Below are 21,403 nucleotides of genomic sequence, written 5' to 3'. Positions count from 1 at the left end.
GATGGGGTTCACATGCAACATTCATCCATGTCCAACTTTCACACATTCATGAGAAATTAATATTTATAATGGATTATACATTCATGCGACATGTAGCAGGTTTTAAAAAATGAATAAAGGGCAGACAAATTCATATCCAGTTGAATGCATTTAAATTGCTACACATTTTTGCCAACAAAATATTATTCATACCAGAATACATTATACATTACTATAATTTTCAAGGAAAACCATTTTGTCCAAAGGTTCTTTTTCCGATCTCCTGTAATTGCCATAACTTTCACTGTTGTTACATATAGCCTTTCCTAGAACACTCATTAAGTACAGCAAACACCAAATGACATGCGGACCAGCAAGGAAGCTGGAACTTACATTCAACTGGGGATTATTGAACTATTATTATTGTAATTTTAGCACAAAAAAAATCTAATATATTCTTTGTATTAGCTACCTGTAAATACAAGTTGAATAAATAAAAACTCAAACAAAATTTTGTTAGTTTTAAAAAGACAAAAAAAATATTTTTTTTAAAGACACATTTGGGGCTCATATAGTTTAATTAAACAATAAATAAGGAATGAGAATTGTTTCCCGGGATAGTATTTCAGGGGAAACATGAGAAATGTATTATTTTGATGGTATAATAAGTTCCATGTGACACAGAGCAAGGCCACAATGTCCAACCTAATTAACTAAACATAACATCTTGGTAGAGGTACGAAGAACCAATCCCATCCCAATTACTGTTACTGTGAAGAATGAGCCAAAGACTAACTCTGTTCCTTAGATTGACAGATATAAAATACATATTTCATCAAGAAACTTTGCATTCTAACTGCCGTACGTATTGGCTGGCAAACTTCGAATCAAACTATAAAATTAGAACCATTTCATGAATGTCTGTTGTACAAAGTTCACATTTAGTGAACATTCACATTTGTCCCATAAATATCACAGAGCATCTGCCATTTTCCCAGATGATTATTATTCAGGTTTTTATTTAAACAACTGCACACGCTGATGAGTCATATTAAAACAAATCAATCTTTAGATATCCACACTGGATTCAAGTGTTCAAATGACAATTTAACTGACATTTAAAAGTCATAGATAAATTGAGATAATACAGTACACTGTAGTTCATGCTTATAACTGCTGTCCATATTTCATATTCATGGACTCAATGTTTTCAGTATTTCAGGAGGTACTGTGAAGTGTATTGATGCTGTGGTGCCACAGTGGTTAAAATCACGTTGGTTGAACTAATTTAATGCTTTCATCTACAATCTAAAATCATGCAGTAATTCCATGTGTTTGTACTGAAGTGTTATGTTGCCATAACAGTTAGAAGTGGCATAATATATAGATTTATTTTCTCTTCATGATGTATATCATTGCGTTCTATATCTCAATACTTCAGAAGCATTTTGTTAAAATTATTAGAAGAAGGGAAAGGTATTTTAGTAGTACTTGGTTTTATCTATCCTGGACAAAGACTGTATATTTCTTGTTTAGTTGTATTTGTATGATTGTCTTTTGACATAATAAATGCCAAGAAAGATGACAATTGTATCAACTGGCACACCTTGTTTATAACTGACTACAAATGGTAATGAACTTAAAAAACTGATCATGATCAACGGTCCAACATGGCCCAAGGTTACATTCTCAGGGTCCAACTTAATGTGAGGTAAGCGTGACAGAAAATAAGTAACCAGGCACTGACCTATAGGACATGGATTTGACATGGAATTTGTCGTTCGGTGGTGGTATCAAGTTGGAACAACATGGCAGCATTTTCAGCATCAGCACCTTGATTCCTCAAAAAAGATAAATGTGTTTGTGGCAATATATGGGCACAAGTGAGGTACCGGCCAATTACCGTCTCTCTTAGGATCCTTAGGGAACATCCGATATGGGCCTTTTGGGGCAGATAACAATATGTTATTGACTTTGGCTGCCGAAAAACACTTTATTTATTCTTTTTTTTTTTCTACAACAAAGATTGAATCAAAATGAATGTGGCTAGGCTCTAACTCTTCCATATGGGGAAGTATGTAGATGGACCATGGATGTATTAAAGTTGAATAAATTATTAAAAGTTACAAGTTTAGTTTAATTCCATATAAATAAGTCTGAAATATCAAGCTTCACCATTTGCTTAAAGCATTGCACAGAGCAAGCTAGCGAGAACTACAGTCTGCGTTTTGGAATGAAGAATGAGCTAAACTCATTCATCCCTCACTGGACATGTAAACTAGACAAACCTAGTACCTCATCAAAGCCAGATGTTTGCAATATTTTTTTTCCCTTGTCACATTAGGATATAATGACGATAATTTTGTGATGAATCTGTAACTAATGAGTAGCGTCCTAGGTACCCATCATGTTGTTGATGATGTCTGAAAATAGGGGAAGAGCAAGGGTGCTTGCAGATGGTTTTCACACTAATGAAGACGGTTGAAAGGAAAGGGTCTGGTGCAAATTATTTTTTTACCTGACCCTTTAAGAATATTTATTATTTAACCTCTCTTTCATCTTAATTGCATCTGTTCAATATCAAACACAAGCAGACATATTTTCCATATGCAAGTTGATAAAAAGTGTCTCAAATATCTTAGCAAGTAGTTGACATTTCTTTAAATCCCATGCTTAGCATTTCACCCTTTAACAATGTATCTAAATGTCACGTAGATGTACTTATTATTCATGAAATGTAACATGGTCATTCAATTCATTCAATTCAATTCATTAAGTTTTAGCTTCAACCTAAATCAACTTGTGATGAGGACAGGTGTTCAGGTGCTACCATTGAAGAGTTTTCAATGAATCCTTCATAATATGCCATTAAAAATGGTGAATAAATCACGAATACCAGAGACTGAAGTGAACTAAGTCAACTGAAATTAGCTTGCTTTTTCTGAGAAAGCAACCAAGAAAAAAACATCTTAACTATAAAAAATAAAATAGTCAGGTAATTTCTGACCTGACAGGCTTGACTGCTTTGGCAGAATACGAAAAAACATAACTGGTCAAGAATGAATGCCATAATTTGAAATAAAAATATCTGTTAAAAAAAATAAAACAAAAAGAAAACAAAAAAAAAGTCTGGCAGAAATAACGTGCAAATTCACTTGATGAAAATGCAAATCACAATCGCATATTCCACAACAGTGTCAGACAGAGTTTGTCACAACTTTGTCACAACACTTGTAGGATGATTCAGGCATCGTGAGTTCAACGCCGTGTCATTCATCTGTTGCAGTGCACGATGGCTCGATAAGAAATCAAATTAAGTCGATGCCATGCAGTGTTCATTTCTCCAATCACCTTGTACATTCAACACATAATGTGCCATTGTGGCCGTGTAGCCTCCCCGCCATACATATGCTAATGCTCCATTGTTGGGCAGAGAAAGAACTACACAGCATGCAGTTTCAATCTGTTGTGATCAACCCAGAGACGACCGCCTCAACTCCAATACCATCCTGTCTCTTACTACTTCACATGGCCTTGGATCAGACATTAAAATGCACAATGTCTTGGCTATTTACAGATGAACTTCGTATAAGATGCCTTTGGAAATATCTTAACTTTCTATCAAATAAAGAAAAGTAAAAGCCAGGCTGAAATGGCCCAGATGTATTCCAATTAAGTGTTGATTACCTTAGTCCGGGATTGGAGGGCAACTGCTAAAGCGATACGGTTCATTTCAGAAAAACATGTTGGAAATCATGAATTGATTTTTATTAGAAAAAGCTGAATTAAATGAATTGTCCAGTAGGCTACTGGCCATTTTGAATCAAGTACCAGTGAAAGGACAAGATGAACATTGAAGAAAATAATGCCATGCTTCTGTCTTCACGTTGAGAGATTCCTCCGTTTTTTTAAACATTTGAGGTTAAAATGTGAATGAATTGTAGGATATTGATGATGAGTTTTGACGAGCAGGGGAGAGGTCCTGTGTCATTGTTGTGCAGCAGAGCTGTACCACACAGCAATGGCGTAACAGACAATGAGCCGGAAGCAGGGTTAATTACTGCCACCTGTCCTTTCATTGTAGGAGTCTTTCTGAGATGTAAAACTGCCCTTTTCAGAGACAACACTCACATCTGCTATGCCACTGCAATTGTCAGAAGAGAAAACATCTTCAGGAGGAACCGCACACACTCTGTAGCATCCACCACAAGAAAATAAATCACAAACTTGAGGAATGAACAAATTCAGCATTCAGGGTCTCTTTATTTGTTCAAAAGAATCACATCAAGTGAATCTGTCTGAATATGGCGATGCCATTGTAGCTTAACCTCTCTGCAAATGTAGAGCATTAAATTTTAACAACTGTGTAAAAGGTCATAAACAATAGGAAGCATGCAGCGGTAGGCAGGTTCTTAGAGAATAAAAATATCAAGGCATGACCTTTAGGCCTTTAACAATATGAAATGGTCTAAATATGTATGGCATATAGAAAATGGTTGTCATTATCATTTCAAAGAGGTTTTCATAAATATGGTTTCTTTATAAAGAAAAATAAACAAACCAACAAAATAAACATCCATTACATTTTTACTTTCCATTTGCATTGAAAGAAGGTGGTGGAGATAAGATTCGGCAGTTGCAAGGAGAGAGAGTGGAAAAGAGCAACATTTTCACACTAAACAGCCATCAACATTTTTGTGAAGAGCATGGGGATCAGTAATTTGAAGATGTTCCATTGATGAATGTGAATAATAAAGCCTCCTGTTCACGTATTACAACAATGTCAACTCCCGCAAAGAACTGATGTGGACCATGGTGAAGTTAGTTTGATGTCGGATATTTGACAGATATTCAGATATTCATTTTGGCTTCATCAGCAATCCCATTCATTTCCTATGGAAAATTGCTTTTTTGCTCAATAGATTCAATAGCAATAGCTTCCAAGTTATAGGACCCAGACACCCCAGACCAATGCAGACTTGGCCTGCTATGTGGTACTAACAAGACACACCTCACAAAAAAAAATCATATTTTGCACCTCCTATTTTATTTGAATTTTTTAAGAATCCCATTAATTTCCTATGGAAGTCCCATAACTCTGAAGCTATTGAGCAAAAAGCAATTTTTCATAGGAAATGAATGGGATTCTTAAAAAATTCAAATAAAATAGGTGCAAAATATGATTTTTTAATGAGGTTCGTCTTGTTAGTATTACCACATAGCAGGACATGTCTGCATTGGTCTGGGGTGTCTGGGTCCCATAACTCGGAAGCTATTGAGCAAAAAGCCATTTTCCATAGGAAATGAATGGGATTCTTAAAGAAATCAAATAAAATAGGAGGTGCAAAATATGATTTTTTTTTGTGAGGTGTGTCTTGTTAGTACCACATAGCAGGACAGGTCTGCATTGGTCTGGGGTGTCTGGGTTCCATAACTTGGAAGCTATTGAGCAAAAAAACAATTTTCCATAGGAAATGAATGGGATTGCTGATGAAGCCAAAATGAATATCCGAATATCTGTCAAATATCCAACATCAAACTATTCACCAAGGTCTGATGTGGAGTTTCATTGGTATGGAGTATTTAAACTCTGATGGACAGAGCAGAATTGTAATGTACATAAATGTCATTTGCAATTAGTTTTTATTTATTTTTCCCCTTTTTTGTATGCACATGCATCCACTTCATTCTGTTTACACTGCTATTAAGTACCAACGTTGAAAGAGCAGTGACATTTTAGACATTTCTATTTCAAAAAATATCTCCATCATTCTTATGGTGAACCCAGACTTGACTAAATCTTACAAATCGACTAGGTTGACATACAGTTGACTCTTTGTTTCTTAAAAAGACCACATTTCTATTGACAAATTCACAATTGCCTTCTCCATTGTTGCCTCATCCATCTTGGTCATGGCTCTGATTTCGGTCAAGGGAAACCTGAGATTATTTGGTTCAAACCTGGAACCAACTTTTCAGGTTACAATTGATTTACTTTTATTCCTTTATCTGAATGCTCTGAACAGTTCAGAATTAGGTCAGCAAACCGAAAAGGGAACCAGTTCCATGTTGTTGGAGAAGGTGCCCCCTTTGCCGAAAATATGAGCTATATATTAATTATTTAAATCTAGGCCTACAATGAATGTTTGTGGCAGTTTCTTTGACATTAATCACGCAAACGTTTACACTTGACCAATATTTAGATATAATATTTACGTTTACAATAACTGTCCCAGTTATGGTCATACCCCATTTCTGATACCCGATTCCGATACACCAGTCTGATAAACCTGTGTCTCTTTTGTCCGTTAACAATATCTTTCATGTGGTATTTATTCATCTTGTAACCAGAAAGAGCAGACCTTCAGTTAATAATAGCCTTTACAGTGAATCCTCTTAATTGCCGTGCTCCACTTAATTGCATAGTAGAGAATCACTTTAATCCTCCTTTAATGAACGAGAGCAGTGAATCTGTAGGAGTAAAACATCGTCATTAGTTCACATGGCCAGCAGAACAATAGTCCATGGAAGAGTTGATGGACTACTACTGTGTAGCCTACACGCTCATTTAAGCTCTTATACACATCCGACACAAGCCGAGCCAAGAGCCAGTTTGTGCGTCTACTACACTACAATGATCTTCCAGACTCTATGTGCCAAATAGACGCAAATATATCCACACCCTTTCTTCGGCAAGTTTTTGAATGGTCATACGTTTGGTAACTCACTGTTAGAAGAAAGCTGTTTGAAGATCGTGTTTGACTGAAGATCGAATGAATGAATGAATGAATGAATGAATGAATCCTTTTATTGTCATTTATACCAAGGTACAAACGAAATTTAAAATGCAAACCTCCATGTGGTTTAAAAACATCAGTGAAAATAAAAAAGACATACACACAATCAACAACAATAAGACAGTAAATGAAAAAGAATGTCTGGTAGGATCTTTGTGAGTGTGTAGCCAAGCTTGTATTCCAGTTCACTCTGAATGAACTATGTCGATTCTTTCAAAATAAGGCTTTGTTGTTGTACAAAATTAAAGTACGCAACCGTCTCTGCGTTTGGCGTTCTGACATCTCAACGCACCTGTTCTCAAATTAAATCAGGTACGCAGGCAGATGAGTGGCGGGAACTCTAAGTGGACCCAATACAAATAGGTAATGTATGGAAGAAAATGACGTCAGCGGTTCTATCTATTAGACCTAAACAGTCGACGTTTATGAGCCAGCCATGTGCTATTTTCATTACTCGTTGCCAGACCCTACAGCTTTCTAGACGTGGGTCTGGATTTCCAGTCTAGTGTTTGACCGTAATGAAAAACGTACCACTGAAATTGCATCGTATTGCATTTACCTATTTACACATGGACACAAATGGTGACATGTAAAAAACAACACACAAAGATCCATGAGAAGCCAACATGTTGACATCTTTATTTTTGATCAGTTGATCAGTGTATCAAAGTTACAAAGTTTGCAATGGTGGGACATACTACATACAGTTACACGTAATATGAACAGATGGGCAGTGTGAAGGGCCTCTCCTCAAAGTGCTAGAGGAACTCCTTTATGCTGATGAAACATGAAGTGATTTGAATCAAGGGATCCATTATAATCCCACACTACTGAGAACATGTTAGCATCCATCTACTTCTCTAAACTAGGTTAATGCTCTAACGTTTGCAATTGAATTGTTTTAAAGTGTGCAGGATTATTCAGTTTTACAGGTTACAGGGCATTCATATTTGGCCATAGATCATAAAACTTAATGAGACCATTATCACTATAAAATCCCTTTCATTGGGTATTACGGTATACTTTCTGTACAAATAAGCACAAGGTTATCTTTGGGGAGAGATCAAAGTCATACTGATAAAAAGACCAGAGAAACAGCCTTTGCACTGTGATGAAAGTAGTCAATTGTATAATCTTTATAGATATAAATTGTCTGTACACATGCCCATACAGGACCTATAGCACCACACACAACAAAATGTAGCCATTTAGCTTGACGCGTCAAACTCTTCCCTTGGCTTTAACGTTTTATCATGAACACATTTAAATTACATGTTTCATCTTAAGATTTACTATAGAAGGTTTAGTCGATTTGAGTCCATAAATGAGCTACTTCTGTTGGTGGGAACATCAGGATATGTTTGATTCTTTCTTACATACTGTACATCTGTCAGTTGTCTTGTGAGCGCATTAGAACCATGGTTCCAGGGCCTTCTAGAAGGTTCCATCAACATCATGGGCCAGCTTCATGTGATCGCTCACTGTAGCTCAAGCCTGGGTACCAAACTTTCTGGTTTAACATCCAGCCAGCATCATGGGATGTTGAAGAAGTAATCACCTTCCCCCCCCCAAGCACATCACACACACACACACACACACACACACACACACACACACACACTCATTTGCCTCCACAGGGTCATCACAGGTTCCAGCCCAGTCCAATGTGGGTAACGAGCAGGTAGCACATGCCGATCACACACGTCATGATCATCATGGGGAAGCCCAACCTGTCGATTAGAGAATACACTGTTATAACACATGTTATAACTTACATAACAGAACACACCTGTCATGATCAGTACAGAGAATACAGGGTTATAATGCCACTTACATATCACATACATATACCGTAAACATGTCACGGTCAGAACTGTTATGATACATTAACGTCATGGGAAACCCCAACCCGTAGACCACCGGACAACACGTGTCATATATTACATGTGATCATCATCATGTTATACATCACATAACATACACAAACAAACAAAAACACAGCATACATATACAGCATAATCCTACAAGCATTGAACAGTCCTTAGACAGCCTCATCCTGCCTATTGTCACTCTATTAGCAGGAAGAAGAGTTGGCAGTGAGCTGGTTCTTCTCTCTGGATGAGATCCCTCGGGGCTATCAGCGGAGCATCTAGCAGCCTTAGATCTGAGCCAAGCCCTGCTCACTGCCTCAGAGTATTCTAAAGGCCTGCTCTGCTCGCTTTGTCTTCACTGCTCACGCGGGCCATCAGATGGGGTTAACCTCTTAAGAGGGGTGTCGGAAGCACTAGAGCTCACAGTTTGTGTCTGCACACTGCACATCACAGGATTTTGATTCTGTCCCGTGGATAAGAGTAACAGACGCTACAGGTTACACAGTGCCGTTGATGTATGTTAACATATCTCCAAGTGCGAATCCTAGAGGATAGTGGTACATGAGAAAGCATTTCCTATCTAAATCTATCTCAACAGATCCAGACACTGGTTCTGTTATGAAAGCCAGTTAATAAATAACACATTTCTCTGTGTGTCTTTCTCCATCCAACGCTATAAAATGAAGCAGCTATTTTTCCAGAATTGTTGAAAGTGAGCGTTGACAATTAGGACGATTAAAATAATAATTTAATCACACACTACATAACCATTTCATCCACGATATTCTACCCTGGGTAATTAAATCAGAATACATTTACTTAAATCAGTTTAAACAACAGTTTAAAGACCAGTGTGTGGGGAAATGTAAAACAATCCTGATGTTATAGGACAATCTGTAATGACCTTATCAGCTCCAATCTGCCCAACATTCATTCGCATCCTAACCATGACGCCAGGGAATGGAACGGCAAACGAAGTACTGAGCGAGACCGGGAGCACACAGAGTTTTTCTCTGGGTCTTAGCCTCCGTCTGCATATCAGTGTCATGAGTACAGGATCTGACTTCAGAGGAGTCCAGATGGTGGGTGCGTTTGGATGAGGACCATGTCCTATATGACCACATGGCTCTAGTCTCGAGCCACGGATCTGTTGGGTTCTACTCGCTGGCCCACATAGGCTTTTGGGGGTTTGTGTTAGAAAGAGAGAGGAAGTAGGGAAGGAGGAAATAGATTGACATGTGAAAGTCTCTCTGTCGAAGCGTCGAACATTGTGTGTATACAACTCTGGTTGTGAAAGGGGTGTTGCGAGTGGCTTTGTGTATGTAAGTGTTTTTGGGGTTTTTAGTGTCTATGTGCTGTTCGGTTGTCCAACACAATGGAGCGTGGCAGACCGCATGAGTCATGAGTTGTTGCAGTGTGTTCGTTCCCGATGAGATTGGTCCCACAACGACAACACTCACTCTCCACTTCTTAATGTCAAATCACACTTGATTTAAGCATGAAGCTAGAAAATAAGAGGAGGCGGTTATGCATTTTATTTGTCTCATTGCTGAACACATGAAATATGCTAAATGGTGCTTCAGCTAATCAAACAAAAGCAATGAGTGCTTTTGAAAGACATGGGCCCTTTTCCACTCAAACTCCAGTGCTTGACAGTGGGAAGGATGGTATAATGGTTAGACTCCCAGCTGACAAGTTCTGGAATCAGACCCTCATGTCTACCTGTAGGCATCCTTCATAACCTGTAAGTTGCTTTGGATAAAACTGTCTGAAAAATGACTACAACAATGGTATATAAAGAATATAATAGATAAGATAAAAGATAACCAATAAGAGGCCTTCTGTTTGTTTCTACGTGTGACCCCCCTTTTCTTCCTAAAGAGAAGTCGTCAGTCCGTTCGAAAGTCACCTTCAAGAATAACTTTTGACAGAGCGTCAGTGTCTACTGGAGCTTGCCTTGCATTTATTCTGGATGTTAACAGTATTAGTCTGCTCCGTCTGCTCCACCATTCCCCGTAAAAAATATCTCCTGGCACTGTTAAGCAAACACAGCCACAATACTGGTAATCTGCAGCTACGTGCGGAAATGTCACATGGGGCTATGCGAGTACTTAGGGTAAACTAATAAATACCAATTGGGATAATTGGGCAACAAAGCATTTAGGTGGTAATAAAGTACAATCTCTTTAGTTACCTATTGGCTCTCCCACACAAAAGGTCAATGTGATTAGGGCACAGCAGAAAGCACCACATAGTAAGCCGCTAAGCAGATGTGTCCACAGTCCTCAGTTGAAGGATGGCAAGGTGTTTCCTTTCCTAACATACCCGTTCCCTCGGAGCAGAACAAGGCGCTGACCTTTCCCTGCCCGTTCTGCTCCCCATTTCAACGTCTGACAGAGTCATCCATTCGCAAGAGTTCATGGCGTGATGAATGGAGTCTGTTTGCATTATTATAGCTACTCTGCTGCAACATAGCCTACTCTTGTTTAATCTACGTCAAGTTGGTCAAAAGTTCCTTATCTAGTTTGTAAATAATGTTGTGATGCTACAATATCGGAGAAAACAAGAAAAGAGCACGGTTGCTTTTCCCCCCCAGAAAAACACAAGTTATCTTTTTTAATTTAATCTAGAGGGGGTCATTTGATTGTTCAACAAAATCCTAAACTTCCGATACGATCTTATTAGCAGCATTCATGCGTAATGTTCTAAATCCTGCATGGCCCAGAATCTCTCCATCTGTTGTACTGTAGCCGTGGTTAGGCTTCTGGGGATATCTTTAAAACTCTTTGGGCTGGCTACCATACTGTGAAGGGGAGATTTAATTAGCTTCCAAAGCCCATTTAACCCAATTATCAGCAGGGAGATGACTCCGGATCACAACCAACACTCTCATTACCAGCGCTTGATGAGAGAAACAATAGTTTATTTTTCCTTGCGTGTCGACAATAGCCCGGACCAGCTGATTTTTCCCACAGATCCTAATGACGGGCTGCAAGTAATGACTACGTCTACACCAGCAGAAGCCCATGTGATCCTATATTGTTAACAGCTGTTGGTGAACAGACTGCTGGCTACAACACGTGTCGTACATCAGGCTGTTACACCAACGTCATCTATGGATGCGCAGATGTAGTCTTCCTACAGAGGAACGGACTGAACTATTCCAAGCTAGGCCGCTCATGGTACAGTTTGATCGGACTGTTGGTTGTATCAGGAGCTTTCATGGTGGGACAAGGACTTAATAAGGATTCCACTGCTAAATGTTGACATTAACACGTTAATACTGTACTGTTAAATCCGGGAAAACATGGATAGTGTAGTGGCTGGAAGGTGTTCAACTCCCAGACCAAAGGTTCTGCGATCAATCCCAAATATCTGCAGCCTACCTACAAGGGTTAGACACTATATGCCCTAACCCTTACAATTAATAAAATGTATCTGAATTCACTGGAAGGCACTTTGGATAAAATCAAAATTACTAACTAGTCAATGGAAACGTTATCCCAGACATTAATCTCTGCATTTTTATAAATTGAAAAGAGATGAGAGAAGGGATGGAGAGAGAGAGAGAGAGAGAGAGAGAGAGAGAGAGAAAGAGAATGGATGGAGAGAGAGTAAGAGAATGAATGGAGAGAGACAGGGACAGACAGGCACGAAGAAAGCAGGACATAGCAGCACACACACACAGAATCCTGGGGAGGTGGTTCACCTCTGCAGTAAAAACACCACTTATGGTGGCGCCCCGGTGGCTCACCGGGTAGGGCGCGTATACCATTAAGGCTCACTCCTGATCGCAGCGACCCGGGTTCGATTCCTGCCCGCGGTCCATTGCTGCCTGTCCTCCCCGCTATCTCCCGTACCGTCCTGTCTATCCCACTCTATAAAAATGCAAAAATAAATCTTTAAGAAAAACAAAAACACCTCTCATGAAGAGGGTTGATTAGCCATGAAGGCAGCTCTGATGTGTTGATAGACGGCTCTCCTGAAATCACCTCTCTGACACTCTCCTCAAACTCAACAGGTTTCACACTGGGGGGAATCAGCACACCGTAGAATACGTTTACACATACATCCAACTGTTGTGCTGAACAAGTAAGGTAGGATACTGCTCCAGGGGTGTTTATTTCAGAAATTCAAATCTAAAACAAGAACAAGATGTTCCAGTCGAAGCTCCAATGTGATCGAAAACTTCTTTCTGAATCTCTTCCTATTTTTTTATTCTTCATATGTATTGTATCTCTTTTAAACTCTACCGCGGCCCGGTACTTTCTGCTGTGCACCTGACCTGAATTTACTAAGAGCTACTACAGCCCCTGCCTTAGGTCCTGTTGGCAAGGCTTCAGGCGTGTCCAGGACTGTGTGTCTCTGCTGGGTGATACCTCAGGAAGTTCCCTGCCAGCTGCCCAGAGCGGTTTCCCTGTGCATGTCCCTGTGAGTGTAAAAGGGATCCCCCCCCCCCCCCGTATCTCTACACAGCCTTCCTATAATAACCAGATATTACAGTCCCCTGTGGTTCTTTCCCTGCTGTATGCAGCGGTAAGCCCGTCTCCCTGGGCCTCAGCCGGAGCAGGAGAGCATTTTATAAATGACTACGTAATCTCGCAGTGCATTAACCACAATACGCCAATATAACTTTAATGGGATTTTATACCAAATGGATGTAATTGCTACAATTTTACAGTCTGTAAAATTGCGCTGTATTATGATGTACAATGGGAAGTGTGGAAAAGCTAATTGCAAATGATCAATTATGCACACACACACACACACACACACACACACACACACACACACACACACGTGTGTGTGCATGTAGTGAAAACTGTGTGTGTGTGTGTGTGTGTGTGTGTGTGTGTGTGTGTGTGTGTGTGTGTGTGTGTGTGTGTGTGTGTGTGGGTGTGCGTGTGAATGTCGAGATGGGGGTATTGTAGATGACTTGTGTGAGCGTTAGATCTTGTATATCTACTGCCCTCTGTTTTAAATTATAGTTAAAATATCTATATATGACAGGCCCTTGCAAGAAACATTTGTGATTCTGTTTTAAAACATGCTCTATAAATAATGTGTATATATCAATTATTATTGTTATAATTGTGATTATTACTATGACAGTGATTATTATCTTGCCCACACAAATCAGGTTGAGAATCACTTGATTCGATGAAATTAAACTGGAGCAGGTTGAATTAACCCGTTTAAACATTGGCTTCACTTTTGAGGACACGACACGAATAGAAACACTACTCTAGATTGACCTAGTGAGGACCAAGGACGTCTTTGGCAAGTTTACTTTGTTTTCTCATCAAGGATTTTCAGGCTGTGATTACGAAACTGTAGATCAATCAGCAAAGTATACTAGAGTCTGGTGCTGAATCGTCACTGAATGATGACGCTGAATTGTCCCTGAATGAAGACAATGCCCATCTGACAGAACTACTGCCCCCTTGACGGCAGATCGGGCTCACTTTGGCCCGACCTTGGAGATGATCCATCTCGGGCGTGGCTTGCCACAGCTCAGGGGATTTAAATTGGTAGTGGGAGAGCAAGTCAGCGAGGCCACGGTAGAATTCGGCACGGCCAAAAGCACTAATATCAAAATGCCATAGATAGTGAGGCCTGCAGAGCCCCTCCTGTAGGTGTGTGAAAGACTTGCGAGGTCTGACTTGTGAGGAACCAAGAGGATCTAGACGAAGTGGGCTCTTGTTGAAATGAGCAGTGAATCAAACTGCTCGCACCCATATTCTCCACAAGTGTGACAGACACAAACTGAGCGGTGAGAGTGTGTGAGGAGGGGTCACCGGGTGGTCACCACATGATGAGATGGGTACCCATCTTCACTGGAATCTCTGTTTTCACACCCTTGTGCTCCTTTAAACTAGCCTGGGAGCCAGACAAATGTTGCAAGCTCATGTTTCATTTGCTTCCATACAAAAGGATTTCTGCCCGGTACCAGATAGACCAACCACTCATGACCGTTTATCTGATATGAGGGGGGATAAATATGATGACAATCAGAGAGGGCTGCCGCTGATGTAGAAAGGTCTATACGGTATATTTTAACTAAAAGAAGAACAAACGACTGCACTTAAAGCTTTGGTTGGTAAGAAATAAATATGTTTTTTGTTGCTCAGTGCTTTTTCACCCTTTTCGTAGCTATGATTGGTTGTAGGCCTATTCGAGTCCAGAGGCATTTGAGTTTGCGCCCAGTGGTGACACCTCTTCAAAATCGAAAATGAGCGGAGAGGATCCAGACTATCGGCATGTGCAATTTGTCTGGCGATGCCAACCTACCTTTACGAAAAAGGCCAAGGGTTTACAAGGTTAAGGACAGAAGAAACATCAATATGTCATCACATATGTGTTGTGTGTTGAGATGGAAAAAGGTTATAAATGTTAAATGTTCTCCCTGCTTCAAATAAACGGCCAGAAAAGTTTGATAAAAATCAGTATGAAACCCCTCCAAAAGAGGAGGCACTTACTTTAATAATGATCACATGGAGAATGTTCTGCTACTGTAATCACGCCGCAATCAACTGATTGCATTCAAGTTAAAATCTGCCTCGTATTCAAGGTTCCACTGTAAAATAATGACCGTTAGGAATTCTGGGAAAATAAACGAAGAGACGGAGAATGAGGGAGGCGGCGATGGGGCAACGTCTGAGAGACGGAGAATGAAAGTGAGAGGATTGCACAAGCCTTCCATTATGTGGTCTTCTTATCAGGTGTGTGGGAAACAAAGGTGTTTATTACCTTCACCACTCACCACTCCCAAGCACGCTCCTCTCTTCTGACCCCAGCATGCGTACGCTGTGGCAGAGTTTGTATTCCTGGGATTTGAATTAGACTCGTTATGACTAATGATGCACTTGACTTCAGAGCTTCAGTCATCTGCGCTCGTCAGGTGAAATTTCATATGTCAAGCAGAGGCAGAATTTCCCATGATGCCTCTCTGCTTGTGGTTTGCTCGTAGGGATTAAACTAAGAGGATACTAAATGAATGAAATGAAGTCCAAGCAGGTAAACAGGGATATGAAGGGGACGCCAACTTTCTCTACATGGTAAGATGCGGTGATTGCACATCATAGACTTCCTTCTATAGCGGCCATTCAAAACGGTCGGGGGTACGGTCAGAGCAACAGCAGCGGCGGTCCTAAACACGTCTTGCCAAGTTCCCATTATGTCAGCTCAACTAGTCTGACACAGCAAGGAATACCGTACTATATAAGTACTACCGAATTGCTTTTTGTCCTTGTTGAGAGTGCAACCTCGAATCTCTTCAGACACAGCATGCCATTTAATGAGTCCTGGCTTTTTTGAACAGGTCTTAAAAATGAAAGTGTTTTTTCTGAGCGAGCGAGAAAGCAAACTTCTTGGGAACTTGAGTTAGCGACATCATACCATTGTCAGGCCAAGGACATCTGTTAATAAATCACAAATACGATTGATAACAATGTGTCACACTTGGCTATTTTCTAATAAAAAGAGGAGTATTCTTCATCAGTTTCCTTAAAAACAACAACAACAACAAAAGTCTGACTGACGTCATCGGTCTCATTTGGAGAACGCAAATCCCGGACGGACAACGTCAGTGGTCCAATTTTTCCCCAAAAAAGTTTTTTGTGGAAACCAAGTAGATGTTGTTAACCAAGCGGACCCACTTTGAGTGAGAGAGCAAAGTGCTGTGATGACAGTATGACTGACCTGAAGAACTCCATGAAGGAGAACCCGTAGCCGTGCTGCTCAGCGATGCCAGCACACACCACGTTCGCCGACGCGCCGATCAGTGTCCCGTTCCCTTCAAAACGAGACAAAACAGTCAGTCAGTGCAATAAGTAAGTCTTTGTTCTGCCTGACTGACAGGAAAAATTTATTTTCTTCCCTCTCGAAAACATTGTAATGGGGTTGCAGGGAGTGAAATGAGTGAAATGAAAGAACGGAACGGCGTGTACTGGTGGGTGCCTCGACCAGGCGCGATTCTAGGTTTCTTAAACATCCGGGGCTCCGGGGGGGGGGGGGCGGGATTGTTGACGGGGGGGGGGGTGATCGCGGGCGGATGGGATTGTTGACGGGGGGGGGGGATCGCGGGCGGACGGGATTGTTGACGGGGGGCGGTGGCGGACGGAAGGTTGAATTCTCTTTATTTTTTCAAACAAAAATAGATTCGGGGCTATTTCAATTTGATCCGGGGCTTTAGCCCCGAATAAAACAGCCTAGTGACGCCACTGGCCTCGACCCCATTGGCTCCCAGCACTAAATGCCAACCAATCGTAGAACTTGATCACCGCACTACAATCCCTCTGGAAGGCCTGGGCTTAAGGACACATATTCATCAAGAATTTGCACCAGATTAGGTCTGTTGAATTCTGGCTGTTTTTTGTTGGTCTGTCAACAGTAATACGTAAAAAATAATGGAATTAGTAATGAAAGGGAAGTTTATCAAGACACAGGGAATGAAATGATTGACTGTGTTTATCAGAGCCCTTGCGAAAAATGACAGCCGATCAGGCCGCTAATACAATGCATCATGCGTATGTGATTATTCCATCAGTCTGTCAGATACAGACTGGGCTACATATTCATCTATCATCTGGTTATCACAGGCCCATCCTCCCCTTTTCAGCTACCATTAGCTTGATGAGCATTAACTTCTTTTCACAATAATTGAGGAGCAATATTTAAAAAAACATTACAGGCACAAAATATCCACTGTACTGGTGGTTGAATCATGTTTTTCTAGCAGAGCTCTTATTCTACTATCATATGTATTGCTATTAGTATATATATCTTTTTTTGAAGGTATACATTACTCTCTATAAGACAAATTTACTTTGGGACAGTTCAGTCTACCTGATCTTACACCCGGTATTAAGTATTACCGTGATTAGTGATATTATTATCACTACTGGTATTTATTAAAGTCACCATGTACAGTTTGTATGTTTTGTTATAGCGTCTCTAAAGTTGTCTGGGGGCCTCTGCGGGGTCGGCCTCCTTGTGACCGGCGGGGGTCTGTCACAGTGGAGTTGATTAAACCCAAACCACGGCAACAACTCTTTCACCCGTCTGCCTGTCCGCACGCGGCCCTGCTGTGCTGCACAGGCTAAAAGGCCAGCGTGTCAACTGCTTCGGGGGCTGCGTTTACAGATTCACAGGGGGGGAGGAGGGGGGGGGGGGGTGGCTGAGCTGCGACAAGCGCAAGCCCCGGCAATCACCTGCAGCACAAACATGTCGTCCCCTGACAGGGGCCATCTATAAAAAAGAGTCAAGGTCCTCAAAGTTCTGTGAGAATCTATCAAGAGCATCCGGAGGCCAGTGGCTTTAGAGGAGGAATAGAGAGAATATGGAGGAAGATGCATGTCTGTTGGGCTCCACACAGGGGAAAGGGTTAATTTGTGACCAAAGCTGGAGGCTGAGGGAGATGATGCTTGAGTAATTTCAGGGTATTTACGGAGAGGTTTCTCTGATTGATTTCATGTTGTAGCGGAAGATGGAAGTTGGTGATCTGAGGGTACTGAAGATGTTTTTTGGGGGATCTCAGGTGTTTTGGGGAGTGACAGCTAAAGTTTGGGTGATTTCAGGAAGTTGAGGAAGAAGGGGATGAAGTTTGTGTGATCTCAGGAAGTTCAGGAAGAAGAGGATGAAGTTTTGTGTGATCTCAGGAAGTTCAGGAAGAAGAGGATGAAGTTTTTGTGCTCGCAGGAAGTTGAGGAAGAAGAAGATGACGTTTGGGTGATTTCAGGGTATTTGGGGAAGAGGAGGGTTGGGTGATAAAAGGTGTATGGTGAAGGAGTGAGCTCACCTCCCAGACAGGCGCCCACGGCGAGGGCGAAGATGAGGGGTTTGACAGGGAGGTTGACGTCCTCATCCTGACTCAGGTTGATGAGAACTGGAATCTGAGGACAGACGAGGACTGGGATCAGGAAGACGAACCCTGCTGGTGACTGTACTTAGTAGCCTTGTCTTGTCTGGTTGATTCATGTACAGTATGTCTTCTGTCATTGATAAATATGAGGACATTTTAACCACAATGGTTGAATTAAAATCAGAGGGAGACAGCAAGTGCAGCTCACAAGCGACCTCTCACACGAGCAATAGAATCATTTGATTTTATTATATGCCTTGTGACGTGGCGTTTGATCGGTACATTTCGACTGCGCATGTAGTTATAGTAAGTTATATTTTTGTTGACTTCTAACATGTCTCTGTCTTTGCTGTTTAAATCTAACAGTAGTCCACGAGTAATATATATGCAGGAACCACTGTTTTTGGGGTATTGCGAAATAGCGCCAGCTGGACATTCAGTGGTATTGGATGACGTGTTTTGATAAAACACATCCAATACACGGAATGTCCAGCTGGTCTGAAAACTCTGCGATGATCGTACGAGGGTTTTAACGATGATAGGCTAACGATGCTTTCGGGAAATGGGGCCCTGTATTATAAAACGTTTTTATATATGGTATTCAAAGAAAGCGATGGAGCGGTCGCTATATTGTTAGCTGCTAATCACTGATCACGTTCTACCCTTTAACCTGAATAAAGCAGGACAAAGCAGTCACAAACAGTATTTTTGTCAATTTGGGGATACAAATGCAGTTTGGTAGTTTGGTAGTTTGTTTGGTGTCTGTGTTTGAGTTCCATGATGGAGTTAACAGCCCACTGGCTAGCCAATCCAAAGAGACACAAATCGATTTCTGGTAATATTCTCTCCTATTTGTATTTCTATTCAACATTTCTATTTCAACGGTAATTGTGGTCTTTGTAACCCCCAGTACACCCTGTCCCAAAGCTTTAATAGCAGTGAAACGGAGCGGAATTGAATGTAATGATCGCTGGCTAAATTAAAGCCCTGTTTTCAATTTAGAGCAACTATCATTTTCCAAGAACTAGATCTGAACTTGCATAAGGAATATTGATTTAAAGAAACAGTTTCTGAAATTATTGAATCTCTTTGTCCATCTCCGACCCTCTCTAAATGACTTGCGGTCGTCATCCATCAATGTCAGCTTCCAAATTAAATATCACAGAGCTGGATATATGGTCTGTCTGGAAGACGTCTAAATAAAGATATGTCTTTTAGTCTACATTTACTTTTTGTTCTCTGATCGTGTTATGAGAATGTGATTCAGTTATGAACCTCATACACTTAACATGCTCTCATTAGGCTACAAGCTTTGCTGTTTCAAAATCTGACATTTTAGTAGACCTAGGTCTTAGTGAATCCTCTCGCAACTGTTTTAGGCTGTACAGAACCCTGTACAGGATGATACTTCTCTTGTGTCTCCTACCATGGTGGCGGTGAAGGGGATGTTATCTATGAGCGAGGAGGCCAGGGCAGAGATCCACATCACCAGGATGATGGCTATGGCCAGACGCTGGTCTTCTGGCACGGCCTGAGACACACACACACACACACACACAAAAACAGACGGAGGGATGGTAAAAGGCTGCCCTCTCTGGCAAACGGCTCAACACCAGCAGATGAGCAAACACAGCAGCACTCCACGGCCAAGTCACAGGCCGAAGACAAGTTGGCTCCTCTATTCAGACAGAGAGAGAGAGACATGGAAGAGGGAGAGAGAGTTTGACTAGAGAGAGAGAGAGAGAGAGAGAGAGAGAGAGAGAGAGAGAGAGAGAGAGAGAGAGAGAGAGAGGTGGAGGAAGAAGAGTTAGAAAAGGAAAAGGAAAGTGAGACGGAGGGAGAGAGAGATGGAAGCATGAGAGAGAGGGAGAGAGATGAAGGAGGGAGAGAGATGGAGGAGAGAGAGAGGGATTGAAAAGGAATAAAAAGAGAGATGGAGGAGGGAGAGAGAGCGATGGATGAGGAGGTAGGGAGAGAGAAATGGAAGCGAGAGAGAGAGAGAGATGGAGGAGGAGGAAGAGAGAGGAAGGAAATGAAGATGTTATTGGCCACGAGTTGCGGCCAACCCCCAAATCGCTGCAGACCAAACCCTGGAGCACTTTACGTGTGAAACACTACATTGTGCAGGAGTGTGCACGTGTGAAACACTACATTGTGCAGGAGCGTGCATGTGCGAAACACTACATTGTGCAGGAGCGTGCACGTGTGAAACACAACATTGTGCAGGAGCGTGCACGTGTGAAACATAAGATCTTGCGCTGGCATTGGGCTCTGCGTGCCACCAGATGGACAACTATCGCCACGCTCAGACGTCTTCCTTCCTGTCTCTGTCACAGTCCCTATCTTTATACAAAAACATTCACTCTTTTACAGTCTGTCAGGGTACCTCTAGGTTCTGGAATGGACCTGTATTGGTTCAGTTTACAGTGAACAGATCATGGGTTTGAGTGTTGAGTGTGTGTGTGTGTGTGTGTGTGTGTGTGTGTGTGTGTCTGGGTGCATTTGTGTGTGTGGGTGCATTCGTGTGTGTGTGTGTGTGTGTGTGTGTGTGTGTGTGTGTGTCTGTTCGGTGTTTGTCTGTGTGTGTGTGTGTGTGTGTGTGTGTGTGTGTATGTGTGTGTGTGTGTGTGTCTGTGTGTGTGTGTGTGAGTGAGTGAGTGAGTGGGTGTGTGTGTGTGTGTGTGTGTGTATCAGGTTAAGAATGATTGTGTTGTGTATTGCTCTGTGTTCGTGTGTGTGTGTGTGTGTGTGTGTGTGTGTGTGTGTGTGTGTATCAGAGCAGGTATGTGTATATAGGTGTGTGTGTGTGTGTGTGTGTGTGTGTGTGTGTGTGCGTGCGTGCATGCGTGCGTGTGTGTGTGTATCAGGTTAAGAATGTATGTGTTGTGTGTGTG

At 41.4% G+C, this 21,403-nt stretch overlaps 1 protein-coding gene across 1 annotated transcript in view; it reads right to left on the bottom strand.

Annotated features, from left to right (window-relative positions):
• Nucleotides 1–8,418: 8,418 nt before the first annotated feature.
• Nucleotides 8,419–21,403, bottom strand: part of oca2 (oculocutaneous albinism II) — a gene marked incomplete at its 3' end in the record, with an annotated part of 46,662 nt that continues 33,677 nt past the window's right edge. The window contains exons 20-23 of the mRNA XM_084472582.1: nucleotides 19,936–20,040; nucleotides 18,447–18,540; nucleotides 16,349–16,442; nucleotides 8,419–8,506 (exon numbers count right to left, since the gene is read on the bottom strand). Of these exons, the coding sequence (XP_084328708.1) occupies nucleotides 8,419–8,506; nucleotides 16,349–16,442; nucleotides 18,447–18,540; nucleotides 19,936–20,040 (381 nt within the window). The remainder of the gene's footprint in view (nucleotides 8,507–16,348; nucleotides 16,443–18,446; nucleotides 18,541–19,935; nucleotides 20,041–21,403) is intronic.

The sequence above is a fragment of the Micromesistius poutassou genome (assembly GCF_964030765.1).
Source record: "Micromesistius poutassou genome assembly, chromosome: 9".
NCBI lineage: Eukaryota > Metazoa > Chordata > Actinopteri > Gadiformes > Gadidae > Micromesistius > Micromesistius poutassou.
This window is presented reverse-complemented; position numbering and strand designations above follow the sequence as displayed.